This window comes from Ovis aries, chromosome 15, assembly GCF_016772045.2.
Source record: "Ovis aries strain OAR_USU_Benz2616 breed Rambouillet chromosome 15, ARS-UI_Ramb_v3.0, whole genome shotgun sequence".
Classification (NCBI taxonomy): Eukaryota; Metazoa; Chordata; class Mammalia; order Artiodactyla; family Bovidae; genus Ovis; species Ovis aries.
The window spans coordinates 81895855-81921488 of NC_056068.1; the positions used below are offsets into that span (position 1 = coordinate 81895855).

The 25634-nt window shown below is 39.9% G+C and overlaps 1 protein-coding gene across 1 annotated transcript in view; it reads left to right on the plus strand.

The window, feature by feature from the left end:
- MS4A13 (membrane spanning 4-domains A13) overlaps positions 1-25634 on the plus strand; it is a 28065-nt gene extending 2431 nt beyond the window's left edge. Inside the window, exons 2-7 of the mRNA XM_004016514.5 lie at positions 1190-1311; positions 3784-3924; positions 7263-7319; positions 8288-8407; positions 21171-21266; positions 24904-25634. Coding sequence (XP_004016563.1) covers positions 1255-1311; positions 3784-3924; positions 7263-7319; positions 8288-8407; positions 21171-21266; positions 24904-24963 — 531 coding nt within the window. The 5' untranslated portion in view covers positions 1190-1254 and the 3' untranslated portion in view covers positions 24964-25634. The remainder of the gene's footprint in view (positions 1-1189; positions 1312-3783; positions 3925-7262; positions 7320-8287; positions 8408-21170; positions 21267-24903) is intronic.

Here is a 25634-nt window from a genome sequence, read left to right on the forward strand (position 1 = left end):
CTGTACTTTATAGAATTAAGAGACATTCAGGAAATCAAATTTAGAAACCAGAGTTTCATTAAAATAATCAATTCATGAGATTTTAAGGGTGCAGGGAATGACAGATAATTTAGTCAAATTCTTCTCTCATTTCTGGAAGGTCCAAGGAAAGCTTTGAGATCATCTGTTAGGTGATCACCTGAGTGGCTGAGTGACAGAACTCATGTTTTTGACCTAAGTATGCCATGTTAGAAGATATTAAGCAGTGTTATTCCAGATCCTCAAGCGGGTGAAATCTCAGAAAGAGATGCATTCAGCCAGGTTTTTAATGTTCATATAAGTAAGAAAGTGATTTAAGCACAAGGGGAAGCTGCAGGAATAACAGTTAGAGTGTTGGGGTTGTGGAAGCAACTTAATCAGTTGTCTGATGGAAGAAAAATCCATTTTATAGAAACAAGAACTAGGTAGCAAATATATGTCGGGGGAAAAAAGTCACAAGCCCATGACGAATTCAAGTCCAAGAATTTGGTTTTAAAAATGCAAACATGGCATTATGAGTTACATTGAATTGATTATGAATTGCAAATGAGCTATTAAAAGCTTTACTGAGATCCTCTAATACTAGTTTTATTTCCTGCTGCTGCTGCTGCTGCTGCTAAGTCACTTCAGTCGTGTCCGACTCTGTGCGACCCCATAGACGGCCGCCCACCAGGCTCCCCCGTCCCTGGGATTCTCCAGGCAAGAACACTGGAGTGGGTTGCCATATCCTTCTCCAGTGCGTGAAAGTAAGAAGTGAAAGTGAAGTCGCTCAGTTGTGTCCAACTCTCAGCGACCCCATGGACTGCAGCTTGTCAGGCTGCTCCGTCCCTGGGGTTGTCCAGGCAAGAACACTGGAGTGGGTAGCCATCGCCTTATCCAGTCCCATTCCCTAGGTTTTCTTTATACTTCATAATCCAGAGACGCTGTTCACTACTCAGAGAAAATATGTGTAATATTGTATATATCAAAATTTTTTAGTCAAAGGGAGGCTTTTCAGTTCTGGAAACCTAACTCAAAACAGGTGAATGCAAATTCCTTCTAAAAAATCAAGGAGAGAAGAAAGGGATTGCTTCAGAGTTTGGGAAAGTAATTGCAAAACAGTAAGAAAAGAAGTGACCTAAGTGCTTTCTTTTGAGCAAAGCTTGCATTTGTGTTTTGTGCTGTTTTGTAGAAGTTTGCTGGTAGAGATATCACCGGAGATTAGAGACGTAATCCTCTAGAGGAGATGCTGGTAGTATGGCTGTATGTGCGTGTTATTCGAAAGTCTCTGCAGCAGATTCTCTTGTTTTAGCGGTAAGTAAGACTTTAACTGAATTCAACATCATGTACTGTTTCTGTTTAGTAATGTAAAGAATCTGCCTGTAATGCAGAAGACCAAAATCTCCAGGATTTTGAGATCTAGTAGAGGATTTTCTCCCAGTCAAATCCAAAGAACCTTTGAAAATGATTTTGTTCTTCCAAATCTGACGCAGAGGAAACCTTGAAGTCTGAATCTAAATGCATAAGGTTGTTATCCCCCAAAAGTGGGTTTTCTATGCAAAAATTTTTCTCTAAAACACAGCTTTAATATTAAAGTTGCATTTATGTACTTCATAGATCACTTGCTTTACAAAGAAACAAAGAGCTGAAACTACCAAATGTAAAACATTGAGTAGCTTCCTATTAGTATTAGGGATATTAGCTCCCTATTAATATTAGGGATATTAGCTCCCTATTAATATTAGGGATATTAGCTCCCTATTAATATTAGGGATATTAGCTCCCTATTAGTATTAGGGATATTAGCTCCCTATTAATATTAGGGATATTAGCTCCCTATTAGTATTAGGGATATTAGCTCCCTATTAATATTAGGTATATTAGCTCCCTATTAATATTAGGGATATTAGCTCCCTATTAATATTGGGAATATTAGCTCCCTATTAATATTAGGGATATTAGCTCCCTATTAATATTGGGAATATTAGCTCCCTATTAATATTAGGGATATTAGCTCCCTATTAATATTAGGGATATTAGCTCCCTATTAATATTAGGGATATTAGCTCCCTATTAATATTAGGGATATTAGCTCCCTATTAATATTAGGGATATTAGCTCCCTATTAATATTAGGGATATTAGCTCCCTATTAATATTGGGAATATTAGCTCCCTATTAATATTAGGGATATTAGCTCCCTATTAATATTAGGGATATTAGCTCCCTATTAATATTAGGGATATTAGCTCCCTATTAATATTAGGGATATTAGCTCCCTATTAATATTAGGGATATTAGCTCCCTATTAATATTAGGGATATTAGCTCCCTATTAGTATTAGGGATATTAGCTCCCTATTAGTATTAGGGATATTAGCTCCCTATTAATATTAGGGATATTAGCTCCCTATTAGTATTAGGGATATTAGCTCCCTATTAATATTAGGGATATTAGCTCCCTATTAATATTAGGGATATTAGCTCCCTATTAGTATTAGGGATATTAGCTCCCTATTAGTATTAGGGATATTAGCTCCCTATTAGTATTAGGGATATTAGCTCCCTATTAATATTAGGGATATTAGCTCCCTATTAGTATTAGGGATATTAGCTCCCTATTAATATTAGGGATATTAGCTCCCTATTAGTATTAGGGATATTAGCTCCCTATTAATATTAGGGATATTAGCTCCCTATTAGTATTAGGGATATTAGCTCCTATTAATATTAGGGATATTAGCTCCCTATTAGTATTAGGGATATTAGCTCCCTATTAATATTAGGGATATTAGCTCCCTATTAATATTAGGGATATTAGCTCCCTATTAATATTAGGGATATTAGCTCCCTATTAATATTAGGGATATTAGCTCCCTATTAATATTAGGGATATTAGCTCCCTATTAGTATTAGGGATATTAGCTCCCTATTAATATTAGGGATATTAGCTCCCTATTAATATTAGGGATATTAGCTCCCTATTAATATTAGGGATATTAGCTCCCTATTAATATTAGGGATATTAGCTTCCTTTAGTATTAATCAGTTGCGTCATGTGTTCCATAGATGACGTGCTTTGCAAAGAACTGAAACTACCAAACACAAAACATTGAATAGCTTCCTATTGAAGTTTATATGAAAATGAAAGTGACAATAATGTATCATCTGGAATTTTTAAAGAGTGATTAAAAATGTGATTTAGTATTTGAAATATTAAGTGTACATATAAATTCAGAAATTTACTGGTACATATTTACTGGGATTATAATTGCCTTTTGACAAACTGAAGTTGAGTAATAATTCTCCCTGACCCTAACCTATCCCCTATCCAACAGAAAGACCTTAGGCAAGTAAGTCTCCCTTGGGTATTCTTTGTATCTCTGTGTTGACTCTATCTCATCTCAGCATGCTCGTGAACAAGATCCATATCAAGTGTGCCTTGAATGAAAAGAAGTACCCTCAGTATTCTCCTGACATGTCATTAGTTGAGAGAGAGGATAGCCAGCAACAGAGTCAGATTGTCAACTTTCTTATGGGAGAATTCACCAGAATTTCTATTGAACAGTCTGATGCTCCAAGTATGGCTCATTTCTGTTGGGTAAACCTCAATACTTCCTGGTTAGGGCCCTCTTTTTAGACTAACCAATCCAGGAATTTCATGGTTACGTGCATTTCTATTTTACTACCATCTTTTGTAAAAACTTTAAATTTTTTTTATGGTTAACGCTTGTTGGAATTGTTATACATCACGTGGTTTCAGTACTAACAGCGTTCTCTCCCCATAGGCTATCCAGATCATGATCGGCACCTTCTGTGTTTTCATGTGGTATCTTGTACTGATTTTGTATATGGGACAAATTAAAGGCGTCTTTGGGACATACGAACCGATAACTTATAAAACAGGATGTTTTTTATGGGGAATTATTGTGAGTAGAACACATTTTTTAATTTAATCATTCAGTAAATAGTATTCATGCCACTAGTAGAACATAGGAAGAGTTTCTGAAATTTTCAGGAGAGTTAAGTAACTAAATTCCACATTGATAATTCAAAGTCAGATGCCTTTTTTAAACAAAGGATTATTGAGCACCTTTAACTTGCCAGCGCTGTTATAAGAGACATTGACACAGGACTGAATGCATGATGACAGCCACAGGCTGGGCTGTCCTTAGATATGGTGACATGTCTATACAGTTACAGAACTGTAAGCGTAATCTCCATTAGCACGGTTAATTTTCATGTTAAGGTCTTTGCCTTAGGGCCCTCATACAATGCGTCTATATTCACACATTTTTTCAATCTGTCGTCACCTGTGCTCTTCTGCGGCTTCTTACAGCCGTAAAGTAGTAGGAAGGTCTGGAGAGTGTGACATCCTGGAAGTCAAGTAAACAAAGAAGAGGGAAGGACCAAATATATTAATTCTGCTGTGTTGTCAAATCAGAGAAGGGCTGAGAATTGACCATTGGAGTTAGCGATATGAAGGCCAATGGTAAGCTTGACAGATAGTTTCAGTGGGAGGTGGGGCAAAAGCCTGACTGGAATTGGTGTAGAAAATAATGAAAGGAGAGGAATTAGAGACAGCAAATACAGACAATTTGTTTAAGGGTTTTGGTGTAATGTGGTGTAGAGTGATGAGGCTGCTGAGGGAAGCTTGAGTCGGGAGAGGGTCAGCTGTTTGTTTCAGTAAGATGCTCCATGTCTTTTGTTGAGGGGACTGAACCAGAAGAAGCTGATGAGACATGAGGCAAGTGATGGAGGAGGGTATTAGAATCATGGGCGTAGACGCAAGCAATGGACGCCTCTCAGCACACAAGCGGGGGCCTGGATGGCTCTCCTCTAGCAGTGGTTCTCAGCTAGAGGAGATGTTTCCCCTCAGAGGGCATTTGGTGGTAACGTTTTCAGTTTTCATAGCTAAGGGCTATACATCCAGTGGTCAAACCAAGTGGCTGCTGAACATCCTATAATGCAAAGGACAGCCCCCAACAAAGGATTATCCATCTTTAATGCAAATAGTGTCAAAGCAGGTAACAGGAAGGAAGGTAGAGGAACAGAGAAAAAGTGCAACTTTCAGGCCATTGGGTATTGGGAGCTTGTGGAACTTCCCTTCTGATGGCCTCAACTGTTTCAGTAAATTAGAAAGCAGGATCCTGCTCTGAGAGTGTGAATGGAGAATGGATTGGTTGGTTGATGTGAGAGAAAAGAATGAGGAAATGGTCACCTAGGAAAAATGAGAGTGTGCATGGATTGTGGAAAAGCAGTGTGACTTTCATGCAGCATTAAAGACTCGAGCTTTTGGAACATGGTTGCGTAGTGAGATGCCTCAAGACAGTTATGTGCACCTGTCTCAGGCCATGCTCAGCTGCACGGGTGCAGGCCTGGAAGAAGGAGAACTGTGTTCAACCAGGATTTTGGCCTGTCCACACAACTGTGATCAAGAAAGGTGCAGAGGAGTCGAGATGTAAAAAAGCAAGCGTTTTTAATAGCTGGTCATAGAATTTAAACTGGTGAAGGAGAGACTATAACAAAGAAGTAGGGGGCTCAGATTATAGATCCACACGGGGTCAGCGGATTATTAGAATTGTAAAATTATTATTAAAACTGTAAAATTATTATTAAAATTATTATTAAAACTGAGTTGGTGGACAAAGTGGGATGATTAACATGGAGACTTGAGAGGTGTTACTATTCTCAGGCGGCACTAGTGGTAAAGAATCCGCCTGCCAATGTAAGAGGTGCGGGTTGGATCACTGGGTTGGGAAGATCCCCTGGAGGAGGGCATGGCAACTCACTCCAGTATTCTTGGGTTCTCCTGGAGAATCCCTATGGACAAAGGAGCCTAGCGGGCTGCAGTCCATGGGGTCGCAAAGAGCTGGACATGACTGAGTGACTAAGCATGCCGAAAGAACAGTGACCGAGGTAGGGGGTCAGTAGATGACGTCAACCAGAGGGGACAGTGGGTGATGGCATCTGGTGACATCTGATTCAAAGCTGGAGGAGAGAGCGTGGTTGGAAGGAAGAAGGGAACCACTTACCCGTGCTTAGAACCGATGGTAGAGGGCAGCAGGAGGTCAGATGCCGCCATTTGCTAGGGCTGTAAAGGAGCAAGACACCTGCAGGAGAGCCTCTGCTTTTGTTTGTTGGCTTACAGATGTCAAAGCATTGCCTTGGAAAACAACAGGAGAAAAATAGTGAATTTGCGGGTAAAATTCAGAGAAACGATTGCTGTCCTTCGGTGTTTCTAATCATCATGTTATAAAAATATCATAGTTATCACCTATATTAAGTTATCTAAAACTTCAATTAAATATAATTTAATTCAAAGTTTCTCATTTAGGTCATAAACTTTGAAAGGCCTTTTGTAAAGCACATAGTTTGGTAATCTAGTTAGCACTAGTTTAAACTTCACAGGGCGTTTTCACTTTGCATCCTGAACCAGTTGTTACCTGCACTTTGCCTCCTTGGAAACCGCAGTTTTGCTACAGAATGCAGTGCTGAGCATGTACTCTCAGGTGGTCTCCAGCAGCTCGTAAGCCTCGAGCGTGGCCTTCCTGTATGTGCGGTGCAGTAGCAGTACTGTTTTCCTACAAATTAGCCTTTACCTTAGATCTTTGTCAAAGCCATTAAAACAGATAAGACAAAAGGAATATTTCAAAGGGATTGTGCAGCCCACTTTCAAACAATATGGCATAGCTTTACACTTCTGGGAAATAGCCAAAGTAGCGTGGTATGAAATAATGGAACTTCTTTTTATAAAATAAAGGCAAAAATAGGAATCACGTCTGTTACCTTAATAATGGCTACAGTCTCAATTAAGAGATATATTTTGCACAAACACAAGTTGGAATGTAGATTCATGGACTGCTTTTTCATATCTGGATATATACACAGTAACCATAATCAGTAATAGCATCTCAGTCAGAAGTATAGCATTAGAAGTAAGAATTGAGTTTCGGAAGCATGTGCAGATACAAGCAAATTTGGCCCCTGATTCAGGACCGTCTAAGTCATCTCTGGCACATTCTACATGCCACTGTGTGAGTCACGCACACTGTCCCTTACATGTTTCTACTATTAGTGACCCTACTGTTATCTTCGTTACTATAGATGTAAATTTGTCCTAACCCCTTCTACTGAAACTTCTTTATATTATTCTACTCTGATTATTCTAAAAATAATTGACTTAGAAGAGGGAATTGTTTAAAATATATTTTAAGTTGATGAGCATTGTCAATGAGTATTTATAAATATGTGTTTTTATATTCAGTTTATCATTTCAGGAATCTCCATAATAGGGGCAACAAGGCATCCGTCTCAGCGCCAGGTAAGTTAAAATGTTCAGTGTACCCTAGAAATCACTTGGCACAAAGCTAAGTAGGTTTTAATGAAAACATAGTGGGCATCTAAACAATAAAGGAATCTACCCTATCTGTAAATTAGATAAAGGAGTTAAATGAAAATCTAGGAGCATATAATTTAATGTAGACAGATATGCTATGTCAGAGTCATATTATATAAAGGTTTCTAAGTTTAAGTATAGAGGTCTTTTGTTTTTTTGGTTTGGTGTTATACCTTTTTTTTAACCTTATGTGAATTTTACTGTTAGCAAAAAATTCAGTAGAACTCAATGAGTTTACAAATAGACACAATACTGTTGTGAAACTTCACTTTCCTAACTCTAATTTGAGAACACAATTGTACCTTGTAACAAAATAGAAAATCTGTTCAAAATAAAGATCCATCTATATTATAGGTAGAAAGATATTGGGAAGGAAAATAACCTTGGAATCTCAGAGCTGAAAGATACCTTAGAGATGAATTAGTCTGCTCTTGTGATTGTAGAGATAAAAAACTAATATCCAAAGATGTTGATGGATTTCCCTAGAGAATTAAAACCCTGGATTAAAGTTAATTGAATCCTATTCAGCCTGTTTCTACAAGCAGTCATTTTCCATCTTTTTTCTCTTTTTGATGTGGAACTCCTTTTGTTCAAATCATATATTATAAGGCTTTCTTCCAAATGACTCAGAAGATTGTAAAATATAGTATTTTTGAGTCCAAATGGAAGATTTATGCTTATTGGTATGAAGATGTTTTGATATTTACTCCAAATTAATCAGGTTTCATATAAACCAGAGAAGGGTTTCACGCTAATGGCAAGCATACCAACACTTCTAAAGCTACAGAAGCTAGATCAAAGTTTCAACTAGATTTCCTTTTCCAGTAATAGAAACTATTGAACAATATCATTTATTCTGAGTATAATAAATTCACTCTATATCTTCTTTTTAGCTTACCTGTGCTATGCTTATGAACATCATATGCATAATTGTCGCAATTATTTCAGTGATTCTAACAGTAGTTGAGTTGTCTACTTTTGAGTCTGTGTCATACAGGAATTATGGACAAGCGGTAAGTGACCAATTCTGTGGGAACATCTTACTTTCAAAATTATTCTTTTCAGAGGTTTTAAAACCTTAGAAGGTAAAATAAAGCTTTAATTCATATCCATGAAATTCTTTGATTTAGTAGTAAGCTCTCAACTGAAAGTTTTAATTAAAAAATTACTCTTAATATAATTTTTTGTAAATACTAATAGGATGTTTGAATTCCTGACATGCCCAATGAAAATTAAGTAAAAATCTTAAGACTTAAGTGATACACATACACCCACACACATACACACACGTCAGGATTATTCTCTTAAACAAAGAAAAGTATAATCCAAGACTTAAAACCGTTCCCAAAATCAGCAAAAGAATTCTGCTATTGATGCATATGGTTGGAATTGTATAAAGCTACTCATTTCTAGTTTAATGTAGATATTGTCATTTATAGCCTGTTCTTTGTATCTCACATGAATTTTACTTTAGGCCCTCAAATGCCAAATGTGCATGAGTCTGCACTGCTTCTGTTTAATTAACTGTCTAATCGCATACTTTGTGCTAGAGAAATAACCATATTTCTAAGATAGTAACATCTCCAATAAATGTGAATCTCTTTACTGATACTATAATAGATTTGTTTCAGTTGTGTTGACTTTAGATTCAGAATCACAGAGTGTTAGTGCTGCAGAAGACTTCAGCAGTCTAGCAGCTCACTAGGTTGCAGCGAGATTCCATTTAAAATGAGAGCAGTTTGGAGTGGAGCGCCTCTTTGTTATTTAACAACAGAACAAAACAAATAACAATTTGGAAATTTTAATTTAAGATAATCTGAGTAGAAGGGTCATTACGGATAAGGGATAAACGTCCTCCTCCCCTATATACCCTCTCTCCATACCTGCAGTATATCGTAGAAGAAGGATGGAGGAATCAGATGAAAGAATCCACACATGGAATACAAAAGTCTAGAAGACAATAAGATAGGGAGAGGAGACACAGTAATACCTCAAAATAGATTGTCAGTCATGAATGATGTATTGATTTAAATAAGCATGCATTAGATTTCCCCTGTAAACTAAAAGAAAATTTCCATTGGCCCTGGAGATTCAAATCTATCAATCTTCCATTATAACTTCAGGGGCAGAGATGGGGGAGGGATAGAATTAGTAAGTATAGAATTGTTTCAAGTTATTTCAACTTACCCCTCTTACTCATAAGCTTATAATCTTAGTTTAAGATATGGCATAATTGCCAAGACTTTGAGAATCCACCTTCAATACTGGAGACCTGGGTTCAATCCCTGGGTTGGGAAGATTCCCTAGAGAAGGGAACGGCTATCCACTCCAGTATTCTCGCCTGGAGAATTCCGTGGACTGTATAGTCCATTGGATTGAAAAGAGTCAGACACTACTGAGCGACTTTCACTCACTAACTCACTCACTACCTTTTGCAAACAGTATTACAAACCGTTGTATACCAAACTTATCTGACATGAACTCAATAGTAATGATCAGTTTCACAATCTCCCAAACATAAAAATTTCAATTTTATTTGCTGTGATTAATTGCACAAAATCAACTTATATACAGTATCTTTTCCTAGAGGCATTATAAAATTATATACCTACATTTTCTATCTTTTTTTGCCTTTTCATACTGTTCCTGGGGTTCTCAAGGCAAGAATACTGAAATGGTTTGCCATTCCCTTCTCCAGTGGACCACATTCTGTCAGACCTCTCCGCCATGACCCGCCCATCCTGGGTGGCCCCACACGGCATGGCTTAGTTTCATTGAGCTAGACAAGGCTGTGGTCCATGTGATCAGACTGGCTAGTTGTCTGTGATTGGGGTTTCAGTCTGTCTGCCCTCTAATCCCTCTCTCAGCGCCTACCATCTTAGTTGGGTTTCTCTTACCTTGGACGAGGGGTATCTCTTCACGGCTGCTTCAGCAAAGCGCAGCCACTGCTCCTTACCTTGGAAGTGGGGTAGCTCCTCTCAGCCGCTGCCCCTGATGTTGGACGTGAAGTAGCTTCTGTAGGCCACTTCTGCACCGTCGCAGCTGCTGATCCACAGCAACCAGTTGTGATGGGACTGGTGATGGAAGCAAGTTCCGATGCTGTAAAGAGCACAGGAACCTGGAATGTTAGGTCCACGAATCCAGGCAAATGGGAAGCGGTCAAACAGGAGATGGCAAGAATGAACATCGACATTCTAGGAATCAGCAAACTAAGATGGACTGGAATGGGTGAACTTAACTCTGATGACTATTATATCTACTACTGTGGGCAGGAATCCCTGAGAAGAAATGGAGCAGCCAACATAGTCAACAAAAGAGTCCAAAATGCAGTACTTGGATGCAATCTCAAAATGACAGAATGATCTTTGTTTGTTTCCAAGGAAAACCATTCAGTATCACGGTAATCCAAGTCTATGCCCTGACCAGTAACTCTGAAAAACCTGAAGTTGAACAGTTTTCTGAAGACCTACAAGACTTTTTAGAACTAACACCCAAAAGAGATGTCCTTTTCATTATAGGGGACTGGAATGCAAAAGTAGGAAGTCAGGAAACACCTGGAGTAACAGGCAAATTTAGCCTTGGAGTACAGAGTGAAGCAGGACAAAGGCTAATAGAGTTTTGCCAAGAGAACGCACTGGTCATAGCAAACACCCTCTTCCAACAACACAAGAGAAGACTCTACACTGGACATCATCAGATGGTCAACACTGCAATCAGATTGATTATACTCTTTGCAGCCGAAGATGGAGAAGCTCTATACAGTCAGCAAAAACAAGACTGGGAGCAGACTATGGCTCAGATCATGAACTCCTTATTGCCAAATTCAGACTGAAATTGAAGAAAGTGGAGTAAACCACTAGACCATTCAGGTATGACCTAAATCAAATCCCTTATGACTATACAGTGGAAGTGAGAAATAGATTTAAGGGACTAGATCTGATAGATAGAGTGCTTGATGAACTATGGTTGGAGGTTGGTAACATTGTACAGGAGACAGGAATCAAGACCATTCCCCAGAAAAGGCAATGTGAAAAAGCAAAATGGCTGTCTGAGGAGGCCTTACAAATAGCTGTGAAAAGAAGGGAAGCAAAAAGCAAAGGAGAAAAGGAAAGATATACCCATTTGAATGAAGAGTTCCAAAACATAGCAGGGAGAGATAAGAAAGTCTTCCTTAGCCATCAATGCAAAGAAATAGAGGAAAGCAATAGAATGGTAAAGATTAGAGATCACTTCAAGAAAATTAGAGATTCCAAGGGAACATTTCATGCAAAGATGGGCTCAATAAAGGACAGAAATGGTATGGACCTAACAGAAGCAGAAGAGATTAAGAACAGGTGGCAAGAATACACAGAAGAACTGTACAAAAAAGATCTTCACGACCCGGATAATCACTATGGTGTGATCACTCACACTCACCTGGACTGTGAAGTCAAGTGGGCCATAGGAAGCATCACTATGAACAAAGGTAGTTGACGTGATAGAATTCCAGTTGAGCTATTTCAAATCCTAAAAGATGGTGCTGTGAAAGTGCTGCACTCAATATGGCAACAAATTTGGAAAACTCAGCAGTGTCCATGGGACTGGAAAAGGTCAGTTTTCATTCCAATCCCAAAGAAAGGCAATGCCAAAGAATGCTCAAACTACCGCACAACTGCACTCATCTCACACGCTAGTAAAGTAATGCTCAAAATTCTCCAAGCCAGGCTTCAGCAATACGTGAACCGCAAACTTTCAGATGTTCAAGCTGGTTTTAGAAAAGGCAGAGGAACCAGAGAACAAATTTCCAACATCCGCTGGATCACTGAAAAAGCAAGAGAGTTCCAGAAAAAAAACATCTATTTCTGCTTTATTGACTATGCCAGAGCCTTTGACTGTGTGGATCACAATAAACTGTGGAAAATTCTGAAAGAGATGGGAATACCAGACCACCTGACCTGTCTCTTGAGAAATCTGTATGCAGGTCAGGAAGCAACAGTTAGAACTGGACATGGAACAACAGACTGGTTTCAAATAAGAAAAAGAGTATGTCAAGGCTGTATATTGTCACCCTGCTTATTTAACTTATGTGCACAGTACATTATAAGAAATGCTGGGCTGGATGAAGCACAAGCTGGGATCAAGATTGCCGGGAGAAATATCAATCACCTCAGATATGCAGATGACACCACCCTTATGGCAGAAAGTGAAGAGGACCTAAAAAGCCTTTTGATGAAAGTAAAAGAGGAGAGTGAAAAAGTTGGCTTAAAGCTCAACATTCAGAAAATGAAGATCATGGCATCTGGTCCCATCACTCCATGGGAAGTAGATGGAGAAACAGTGGAAACAGTGTTAGACTTTATTTTGGGGGCTCCAAAATCACTGCAGATGGTGATTGCAGCCATGAAATTAAAAGACGCTTACTCCTTGGAAGAAAAGTTATGACCAACCTAGAGAACATATTCAAAAGCAGAGACATTACTTTGCTGACTAAGGTCCATCTAGTCAAGGCTATGGTTTTTCCAGTGGTCATGTATGGATGTGAAAGTTGAACTATAAAGAAAGCTGAGTGCCGAAGAATTAATGCTTTTGAACTGTGGTGTTGGAGAAGACTCTTAAGAGTTCCTTGGACTGCAAGGAGATCCAACCAGTCCATCCTAAGGGAAATCAGTCCTGGGTGTTCATTGGAAGAACTGATGCTGAAGCTGAAACTCCAATACTTTGGCCACCTGATGGGAAGAGCTGACTCATTGGAAAAGACCCTGATGCTGGGAAAGATTGGGGGCAGGAGGAGAAGGGGACGACGGAGCATGAGATTGTTGGATGGCATCACTGATTCAATGGACATGGGTTTGGGTAGACTCCAGAAGTTGGTGATGGACAGGGATGCCTGGCATGCTGCAGTTCATGGAGTTGCAATGAGTCGGACACAACTGAGCGACTGAACTGAACTGACCTGAACTGAACAGTTTTTAAGGCAGCCAATATTTCACAAGATTTTCTAAATGCCAGCTTTTCTAACATAAACTAGTGGCTTGACTAAATTCACAAACTGAACAAGTCATCAGCGTTCTCGTGTAGGTTCAGCTGTCCCGGAAAGTTCATGCCTCTGAAAAATACTTCTAATACAATAAATCCAAAACCAGTAAACTGCCTTTATTCAGACAGTACCTTTCATACTCACTGTGTGTAACCCCTTGAACAAGTTTAACTTCCCTCTTGCTGGTATAAGTGGAGAAAATCCCATCACATATCTGTTAGTTAACTGCTCTGTCTCCCCCAAATGCCAAGCCTGTTGTTCTAACATCCTAATGACTTTTCTACTTGAATTTGTTTCTGTTGCCATCATCTCAAGCTCTGCATACATAAAATAGAAAATATTTGCCTCCTCAAAAATACTGTATTGCAAGACTCCCTTATTTCGATATCCTAGTCTCAGAACCTTGAACTAAACCTCACCTTTAGCCTACACTGTCTTCCCAGTTACCAACTACTGCATATCATTTAGTTAAATTTTTACTAATTAAGGATCACTTGGTTGAGACAAGAAATACAACCCAAATTGACTTCCAGAAAAAGGGGCACTTACTGACTTAAGCTGAATTTAGAGGCTTAAATCATATGTTGAGAACTCAGTCACGCTTCCTGTTGTTTTTCTCAGATACACAACTTTCCACTTTTAGGAGAAGACTTTGTCTGAAATTGAGGAGTGAGGGCAGAATTCCTTTCCACAGTCTTGCCAGGCCGCAAGTGCTCTCCAGCTAAAGCGCCATGACTATCTCTCTGTCGATGAAGTTAAATGAGAGCTCTTTACTTTGCTATTTCAAACCCACTATAGCCTTTTCTTTATTTTCTTGTTAATATCATCTTGAATGAACACTTTACTTCTGTTAAACTTGTTTTATAATTTTCTCAAAAAATGTTATGTTCATTCTTGCACTTAGTTTTTTGCTCACATTATCAAACTGTAGGTCATATATAGTTTGGGTTTATTTCTTAATGTCTCCATTGATTAATTATTTTTGTCCCAATTTATGTTGTTAAATTTTGTCTTAAACATAATAGGTTATAGAGAAACAAGTAAATCAGAGCTGCCTGGACTATTATTGCTTTCCTCCTTCAGATTTCTTAGTCCTTATTTCAAATGTCCTACTTCTTTATGAAGCCTTCCTAGATGTGAATGACTTTAAGATGAGTCTCCTATCCTCTGTAATTATTGAGGAAGTTTTTAATCCATTTTGACATCTTTAACCTTATCATATATAACCTTATATTATCCTTCTGTATTTTCTACTGGAATATAAACTGAGAAATCAGGAACTTTGTCATTTCAGTCTTACCATCTAATGGCTACCACCCAATAATTTCTTGCGTATAAAAGGTAGTAAATAAGCCCAGAAAAAGAGAAGGGGAAAGGTGAAGGAATTGAGAGAGGGAGAATTGTGACGCTATTTTTTCTAGACCAGTATTCCACTCGTGTCTTTCCACAGCCAGCGCGGGCACTACGTCTACTTTCAGGCTTAGTACCAAGTCATTCGTCCTCATATGTAGCTGGAAGTATCTTCCCAGTAGCAACAAAAGGGATCTGCTGTATTTGTCTCAGAAATCACAACCACCTTATACTTCTAAGTAAAATGTTCTCTTTTTGAATTTACTCATTCTTCTATCTATGGGAAAGACTGAAGGCAGGAGAAGAAGGGGTGTCAGGGGATGAGCTGGTTGGATGGCATCACTGACTCGATGGACATGAGTTTGAGCCAGGTCTGGGAGTTGTTGATGGACAGGGAAGCCTGGCATGCTGCAGTCCATGGGGTCGCAAAGAGTCAGACACAACTGAGCAGCTGAACTGAACTGAACTGATTCTTCTGTCTGATACTCTGGCAATTTCTATGTGAGATTTTTACACATGTAAATTTAAGTATTTGTAATAATAGCTGTTTTAATGATGAGAATCGCTTGGTGTTCAATAAAATCTCTTGGTAATCTTCTTATCATTGGAGACATGAGCCAAATCTTGTTGACTGATGCGTTTGGATAGTGAGCTATACCAGAGACTGTAGTGAATAGAATGAAAATGAAGAGTTGCAAGAATTGAGACAAGACTGCTGAGTGACGAAGATCAAGAATTAAAGCTGTAGATAACTAATTGGGGGAATGAAAGCTAGGAAAGAGAAGCAGAAGGCACAGGAGTAGGAATGCCTAGGGAAATCGAATAGTGAAAGAAGCTTATTCATTCTTCTATTTCCCATCTTCTCCTTGACTGTCATATTAGGAGCTCCTTCTAAGAACACATCTGCACCTACTAAGGGTAATAATACAGGTAAAGTCACTGCATCCACTAGGCTTTTCTGTGACTTGAGCAAAGCGCCAGTCTTCTTGTGCTTCCTGTCTGCTGCTTCAGGTTTGCCCGGATTCTTAGCTAAGACAACTACACAGGACTGAGCACTTTTTTGGTGCTGTGACTTGGCTCAAGACTGGATCTCACGGCAGATCTCTGTCATCCCTACACATTTAAACATAGTTTTCAAGATCTTTTAGGCATCTTAAAACTTTAAACTTGAAGGAGAAAAGACGGCAGAGGAGAAGGAACTTGAGCTCACCTCCTCTCAAAAGCACACCAAAATCACAAAATCACTGCTGAACAACTGTGGATTAAAAAAAAGACTAGTGCCTACTAAAAGAGATACTCTGCATCCAAAGACGTACAGAAGAAACCTCAACTAGACACTAGGAGGGGCATACTCATGATGTAATCAGATCTCATACCTCCAAGGTGAGCGGCCCACAGACTGGAGAATATATCACAAGTTCTCCACAGGAGTCAGAGCTCTAAGCCTCACATCAGGCTAACCAGCCTAGGGGTTGCATCAGGAGGAGGAGCCTTCAGAGTATTTGGCTTTCAAGCCCAGTAGGGCTGCTTACAGGAGCTTCACAGGACTGGGGAAAACATATTCCACTCTTGGGGGGAATATGCAAGGCCTTGCAAGCACCAGGACCCAGGACAAAAGCAATGACTTCATAGAAACCTGGGTCAGACCTACCTGCTGGTGTTAGCAGGTCTCCTAGGGAAGCAAGGAGTAGCTGTTCCCTCTGAGGTCATAAAAGCGGGTGGCAGACATCTCGGAGTATTCATCTGTATGAACTCTCCTTGAGGCAGACGTCTTGCTTGGGTCTTTAGCACCAAGACCTGGCCCCACTGAGCAGCCTGTAGGCTCCAGTTCTGGCATACCTCCAGCCAAACAGCTAAGTAGGCTGACACACAACCCCAGGCTTCCTAAAGACATTCTGAGCCCATAGCCCTTGGACACAGTCCTACACAGAGGGCCAAGACTTAGCTCCACCAACCAGTGGGTAGACACCAACTCATCCTGCCAGGGAGGCTGCGTGAGCCTGTAAACCAGCTTAACCCCCCAAAGGGCAGACACCAGAAGCAAGGAAACTGATTCCACAGCTTGGAGAAATGAGTCCACAAACAGATCAGAAACTACTTTGGGACCAGCTGGTCCCTTGCCCTTGGATGATGAGAGAGGGATGTACTTCTGGGTTACATAATCTATCCCCTACAGAGGATCTCCAAGACTGAGAAATGGAACCTACCACATTCATAAAAATAAAAGAAGTTTAAACAAAATGAGACAGCAAAGGAACATGTTCCAGATGAAAAACAAAACCTCAGAAGAACAACTAAGTCAAGTGGAGATGGGCAGTCTACCCAAGAAAGAACTCAAAATAATGATTGTAAAAATGATCCAAGAACTCAGGAAAAGAAAGGATGCACAGAGGGGAAAGTTTTTAACAAAGAGTTAGAAAATACGAACTGTTGAAGAATACAATAACTGAAATGAAAAATAATTAGAAGAAATCAAAAGCAAAATAAATGAGGCAAAACAATGGATCAGTGAGCTGGAAGACAGAGTAGTAGAAATCAGTGCCATAGAAAAGAAAAAAGAATGAAAAAAAATGAGGACAGGTTAACAGACCTCTGAGACATCAAATGCACCAACATTTGCATTATAGGGGTCCCATCGAAGAAAGAAAGGGCCTGAGAAAATACTTGAAGATATAAAAGCTGAAAACGTCCCTAAAATGGGAAAGAGAACTGCCACCCAAGACCAGGAAGGGCAGAGTCCCAAGGAGGAACATGCCAAGACACAGAGTAATCAAATTGACAAAAAGTAAAGACAAAGAGAAGATATTAAAAGCAACAAATCATACACAAGGGAATCCGCATAAAGCTATCAACTGAGCAGGACGTGATATATTTAAAGTGATGAAAGGGAAAAACCTACAACCAGGAATTCTCTACCCAGCAAGCCTCATGTTAAGATTTGAGGATGGAGATATCAAAAACTTCACAGAAAACCAAAAGTAAAAGAATTCAACACCGCCAAACCAGTTTTACAACAAATGCTCAAGGAATCTGTCCAGGCAGAAAAGAAAAGTCCACAACTGGAAACAAGAAGACTACAAAATGGGAAAGTTCGTGGTGAAGGCAAGCATAGGAAAGGCAGGAGACAATCCACACACAAATATGACACCAGAACCAGTAACTGAAGAGGAAGGAAGTGTCAGTGCAAATGAGGGGCATCTAACATGCGCTGGGAATAGAGAGATCGGCAACTTCAAGCACGTGTGACGTAAGTAGGTTAATGACCCAAGCAAAAGAAATAGACTGGCCGAATGGATAAAAAAAACAAGATCCCTATATAAGCTGTCTATCAGAGACCCACTGACCTGGAGACACATGCAGACTGCAAGTGAGAGGATAAAAAGGGGATTCCATGCAAATGGGTATCAAAAGAAAGCTGGAGTAGCCATACTTACATCAGTCAAAACAGACTTTAAAATAAAGACTATTCTAAGAGACAAGGACACTGCATAATGGTCAAGGGATCAATCCAAGAGGATATAATTGTAAATATATATGCACCCAGCGTAGAGCACCTCAGTGTATAGGGAAATGTAAACAGACATAAAAGGGGAAATTGACTGTAACACAATAGTAACGGGGGACTTAACACCCTACTGTCATCAGGGGACAGATCATCTAGACAGAAAACCAATAAGGAAACACAGGCTTTAAAATGACGCATTAGGCCAGATGGACCTAACTGGTATTCATACAGTATTCCGTCCAGAAGCCGGAGAATACATTCTTGTCAAGTGCATATGGAATATTCTTCAGGAGAGATCGCATGCTGGGACACAAAGCAAGCCTCGGTAAATTTAAGAAAACTCAAAGCATATCCATCAACCATCTATTCCAGCTATGAGGTTAGAAATAAGCTACAAGAAGAAACAGAACCGGACATGGAACAACGGATCAGTTAAAGTTTGGAAAGGAGTATGACAAGGCTGTGCATTGCCACTCTGCTTACCTAACGTACATGAAGAGCACATCGTGTGAAATGCAGGCGGAATGAATCCCAAGCTGGAATCAGGATCGCTGGGAGAAATATCAGCAACCTCAGATATGCAGATGTCACCACTCTGATGGCAGAAAGTGGAGAGAAGCTAAAGAGCCTCCTGACGGAGGTGAAAGAGGAGGGTGACGAAGCTGGCTCAAAACTCAGCATTCAAAACACTAAGACCGTGGCGTCCAGTCCCATCACTTCATGGCAAATAGAAGGGGGAAACGTGGAAGCAGTGACAGAGTTGATTTTCTGGGCTCCAAAATCACTGCAGATGGTGACTGCAGCCATGAAATTAAAAGACGCTTGCTCTTGGAAGGAAAGTTATGACAAATCGAGGCAGTATATTAAAAAGCAGAGACATCACTTTGCTGACAAAGATCTGTACAATTAAAGCTCTGGGTTTTCCGGTAGTCAGGTACAGATGTGAGAGTTGGACCATAAAGAACTTGAGAGTCTATTGGACTGCACGGCAATCCAACCAGTCAATGCTAAAAGAAATCACCCCTGAATATTCATTGGAAGGACTGATGCTAAAGGTGAAGATCCAATACTTTGGCCACCTGATGCAAAGAGCCAACTCTTTGGGAAGGGACCTTGTAGCTGGGAAAGATCGAAGGCACAAGGAAAGGGGATGCCAGAGGATGAGATGGTCAGATAGCATCATAGAACTCAGTGGACGTAAATCTGAGCAAACTCTGGGAGAGAGTGAAGGACAGGGAGCATGGCATGCTGCAGTCCACGGGGTCACAGAGAGTCAGACACGACTTAGAGACCGAACAGCAACAAGAAAAATACTGCAAAACACAGATGTGGCAGCTGTACAATACTCTGTTGAGCAACCGACAGATCACGGAGGAGATAAAAACGCCTGAGACACAAATGAAAGCAGAACCAGGATAATCCAGAGACCTATGGGACAAGGCAAAAGCAGCCAAAGAGGGAAGCTCATCGTGGTACAGGGTTGCCTCAGGAAGTGAGAAAAGTCTCAGACAACTAACCTTATGCCTAAAGCAACTAGAGAAAGGAGAACAAATAAAAACCAAAGGTAGTTGAAGGGAGGGAATCATAAACATCAGAGCAGAAATAAGTGAAGCAGAGACTAAGAAAGCAGTAGAAAAGGTCCATGAAATGCAAAGCTAGTTCTTTGAAAATGTGAGCAAAATAATTGATAAAACTTTAGTCAGACACAACAACAAAAAGGGAGAGGGCCCAAATCGATAAAATTAGAAAAAAAGGGAAGTTACAACTGACACCACAGACATACAGAGGCCCATGAGTTGCCAGTTACTACAAGCAGCTATATGCCAATAAAATGGACAACCAAGAAGAAATGGACAAATTCTTAGAAAGGCACAATCTGCCAAGACTGAAAGAAAAATAGAAAATATGAACAGACCAGTTAAAAGAACTGAAATTGATTCTGTGATTTTAAAACTTCCAATAAACAAGTCCAAGACCAGATGACTTCACAGGTGAATTCTAACATTTAGAGAAGAGTTAACACCTAGTCCTCTGAAGCTATTACAAAAATTGCAGGGGAAGGAACACTTTCAAACTCATTCTATGAGGCCTCATCACCCTGACACCAAAACCAGACAAAGATACCACAGAAAAGAAAATTACAGGCCAGTGTGGCTGATGAAAGTAGATGCAAAAACCCTCAACACACTGCTAGCAAACCAAGTCCAACAACGCATTAAGCAGATCACACACCACGATCAAGTGGGATTTGTCCCAGGGGTGCAAGGATTTCTGAATATCTGCAAATCAGTCAGTGTGAGGCAGTCCATTTAAAAACTGAAGAGTAAAAATTGTATGTCCATCTCAAAGATGCAAATGAACTTATTTTAAAAATAGAAATAGACTTACAGACATCAAAAACAAACTTAGAGCACCAGAGTACCAAAGGGAGGAGTGCAGGATAAATTAGGAGTTTGGGATTGGCATATATTCACTGCTATATATAAAGTAGGCAACCAACAGGGAATTGTATCTATATATATGGACACCACTGTGTACACGGTGTGTATATATATATATATGGACACCACTTCCCAGGCGGTGCTGGTGGTAAAGAATCTGCCCGCCAGTGCAGGAGATCAGGAAGATCCCCTCGAGCAGGAAGTGGCAGCCGGCTCCAGTGTACTTGCCGGGAAAATTCCACGGAGAGAGGAGCCTGGCAGGCTACAGTCCATGGAGCTGCCTAGAGTTGGACACCACTGAGCACCCACGTGTACATATATGCGAACACATGTGTGTATAGTTGAATCACTGCTGCACGCCTGAAACTACCACTACACTGCGAATTAACTGTACTTCAATCAGAATTTTTCTAAGTGTTTAAAAAGATAAGAATGCAAAATGTATCCCTATTTTCTGATTTCAGAAACTTGGGAGAGAAATTTCACGTGTCTTACTGAGCTTCTACACACTGGAAGTGTGTATCGCATTCACATACACAATCTTCAGCTGCGTTGGTCTGGTAAGTGTTTCATTTAACTTGCTGGCAAAACTAGAGATGTAATTTCTAGTAAGTAACACTTTATGAGGAGATAAATTGTTCTGATATATATAATGTTTGGTACTAATAAAATATAATATTTCACTATTTTTTTCTGTTTATAAAATTAGAAAAATAATACATGAAACAATATTAAAACAAAAATCAACAAGATCAAACCAGCCAATCCTAAAGGAAATCAGTTCTGAATACTCATTGGAAGGACCGATGCTGAGTCTGAAGCTCCAATACTCTGGCCACCTGATGCAAAGAGCTGACTCACTGGAAAAGACCCTGATGCTGGGAAAGATTGATGGCAGGAAGAGAAGGGGGTAACAGAGGAGGAGCTGGTTGGAGGGCATCGCTGACTCAGTGGACATGAGTTTGAGCAGCGGTGGTGAAGGACAGGGGAGTCTGGCGTGCTGCAGCCCATCGCACCACACAGAGTCAGACACAACTCAGCAACTAAACAACACAACAGAGGAGCATTTACTTTAAACCTTAGAAAACCCTGGGCAAGAGCAGTGGGTGTCTGTGACAGTTCAACTTGTGGCAGCTCCAATTCCTTCCAACTTGTCCCCTCAGCTCCAAGTTCCATTTTGAAGAAATTTAGCCGGGTGAGTCAGACTTCGAGGACCAGCAGTCTCACTGCTGCAGAGGGCTGCTTTTACTTGGAGTAGAGCAAAGAAATTTTTATGACTAAGGGTGTTATTAAAACGATGGTGACTTCACTTGCAAACTGTCTGGAAAAGCCAGGCTGACACGTGGCCTAACTGAGATTACACCACCGCTGGGGCAAGAGATTGACAGCCAGCCAGGCCTGAAGACGCACACTTCAGTGCAGTCACTCAGTCCGACTCTCTGCGACCCCATGGACTGCAGCACGCCAGGCCTCCCTGTCCACCACCAACTCCCGGAGTTCACTCAAACTCATGCCCATTGAGTCAGTGGTGCCATCCAGCCATCGCATCCTCTGTCGTCCCCTTGTCTTCCCACCGTCAATCTTTCCCAGCATCAGGGTGTTTTCCAATGAGTCAGCTCTTCGCATCAGGCGGCCAGAGTATTGGAGTTTCAGCTTCAGCATCAGTGCTTCCAGTGAACACTCAGGACTGACATCCTTTCTGAAATGAAAAACCCAAGGGCAAATCTGAGTCAGCAGAAGACAAAATCTGCAAATGTGGTAGAACAGTATAGATCATCCAGTCTGAAGAAGTGAAAAAAAAGAAAAATAAACAGCCTCAGAGGTTTGTGGGGGACCCCATCTACTGCACTCATATACACATAATAAGGATACCAGAAAGGAGGAAATGAGGGAAAAATGGAAAAATAATGGCCCCAAATTTCCCATACTTGAGGAAAAATATTATTCTGTCCATCTAAGACACAGGTTCAGTTGGGCTGAGAAGATCCCCTGGAGAAGGAAATGGCAATCCATTACAATATTCTTGCCTGGAGAACCCCATGGACAGAGAAGCCTGGCGGGCTATAGTTCATAGGATTACAGAGTTAGACACAACTGAAGCAACTTAGCATGCATCCATCTAAGAGGCTCAGTGATCTCAGAATAAACACAGAGATGCACTCCTAGATTATTCAGAAATAAACTAATAAGAGAAAGTCTTGAAAGCAGCAAGAAAAAGTGACTTCATGTGCAGGGTAAGTGTAATCCATAATAAGATTAACCGCTAACTCATCAAAAACAATGGAGGCCTTAAAGCAGTAGAAAGCATATTACAGTGCTGGAAGGAAAGAACAGTCAAGCATGAATTCTATATCCTTCACAACTATCCTTCACAAATGACTGTGAAATAAAGACGCACAGGTGAGCAACGGCTGAGAATGTGTGGCCAGCAGGACTTCCTTGCAAGAAACAGCAAAGGAAGCTCTTCAGACTGAAAGGAAATAGTACCAGGTGGGACTCAAATACACACGAAGAAAGAGCACCAAGAAAGGCAATCATGCAGATAACTGTTTTAAAAATAGTCTAGATATGTCATTTGTTCTTTCTTAACTAGCTTAAAAGGCAATCGCATAAACCACATTGAGCTTGCCCAGTTAATCCAAGGTCATCTCCTTATTTTAAGTTCGTGTTTATCACCAGCATTAATTCCATTTGCCCCAGCTACTCACTTGATAGCACGGAGGCAGCCGTGGACGGTGTTTCCATGAATAGGTGCGGCTTTGTGTTAGTCAGACTTTATAAAACAGGCAATGGAGCAGATTTGGTTATATATATTTTTTCTTTTTTTCTATGAAATTTTAAAAGAGGTAAGATTATAAAAGCAAGAATTATAACACTATATCATTGGTTACACAATATACGCTCATGTCTGACACTTTGCGGCCCCATGGACTGTAGCCCTCCAGGCTTGTCTATCCATGGGATTTTCCAGGCAAGAATATTGAAGTGGGTTGTCATTTCCTTCTCCATGTCACATATATAGATGTAATACATGTGGCAATAACAGCACAAAGGAAGGGGAAGGAATGTAGCCACATTAGAGCAAAGGTTTTTATTTTATTGGAATTAAATTAGCATTCATCTGAAGCAGGCTGTGATAAGGTAAAATGCATACTGTAACCCCTGACCAATGACTGAGAAAATTCCCCAAATTATAGTAAAATAAAATGAACAAGTAAAGGAGGACTATAAAACACGTGACGCATACAGAGAACACACAGCAAGTGGTCAGGCGTAAACCCAACTGTCCCAATAATAACACTAGAATAGAGCTGCAATGAGGAGTTAATTACCTAACAGAATGACTATTTCAGAGTACAGTTTTAAGTGATGGTAATGACTGTGTATAAAAGAAATTTCTCACTCCTAGTTGGAGTATAAATTACTGCAACAACTTTGAAAATCTTTGGGGCATTATTTACTGAAGATTAAGACATGCATACCCTATCAGTAACTTATTATGTACTCAACAGAAATGTGGGTACACATGTAGCAAGATAAACTTCTAGGGCAAAAAATAAACATATATATGTCAGTATTATTCATAATGGTCCTGAAGTGGAAATGCATTCAGTGAGTGGTGAATATATTGAGAATAAAATTCTACATGGTGATTAACACGAGGAGTAACTACACTTAGCAACACAGATCAATCTCACCTAATAATCTTGACTATTAAAAGGTAGATTCAAAAGAACGCATACTTTTTATTCTACTCACAGAATATTTGAAATCGGACAACACGAAATCTAAACTATAATGTTTAGAGGGAGGCTGGAAGCTATTGGGAAAATTAGAAAGAAAAGAAAGGGTGGGTTACCTGTAAGTGGGAGGGCATTACTTTCAGAGGAAAGGAGCAGGCAATGATTGGGAATGTCAGGGCAGGGTGGCTTCTGGAGTGCTGGCATTTGTTGGTGTTGCAGAAGACCATGAACATTTTATTTTAAAAGTCTGGGAGCATACCAAAAGTTATATGCGATTCAGTAGCAATTAAGAGAGTGGGTTGAGATAGAGATGAAACCAAAAGAGGACAAATGGCACCTTAACATTTTGTTCTATAAACGTCACTATTGCTTGTATTTTTAAAAACTAAGTATTTACTATATGTATGATTTTAGGAATCATAACGTGATTTTTAAGATGTTAATTTTTTTTCAGTGTCGCAGAAAAGAAGATGCTCCTACAGCTGACACAGAGGAAGTTGAGAATGCTTTTTAGAAACCTTAGGAATGTGAGAATTTTCCTAGTGCTCTTACCTGATGTGGGCCCTAATGATAGAACTGTGTAACAAAGCTGCTACAAAGTCCACAGATTTTGTGCAAAAGAAAATATGAAACAAGGTGAATTTTCCTTTTCAGTATTCAAGAAAATTCTTTGCACATATTTTTGTAGGCTCCAATTGGAAAGCTTTTTCCCCAATTAAATATAATATTATCACAAGGAAAAATTTATTCTCTAGGTATGCTGAATAGCTGTCATCTCTTCCTAATGGAGCTTTTGTTAAGAGACCATTTAAAAGTTTGCGATTGTCTCTAGAGTGCAAGCTACACAGACTTGGACCATGATATTGTATAACTCTCACGGAAATTTCAAATAGCTTAAGATTCTGACTCTATGAGTAAAGGGTACATCTCAGTCTGAGCTCTTCTACCTGAGCTAGCTACCTGAACAAAGTGCAAATCAAAAGGCACCCAGTTCAGCCCCTTCGTGGACTGCTCCTCTCCTCATTAAAATTCCTTTCTGCCCTAAAAGTGTCTGCTGTCTTTCTTCCCTTCTGTTCCCCCTTGCTTCTTATTCTTTTCATTGCTTCGATCATCTGTTCAGTTGCTCTTCAGAGCAACAGGCTGCTCTTCCACACTAAGAAATATTTCCCAAGGATCTGTTGTGAC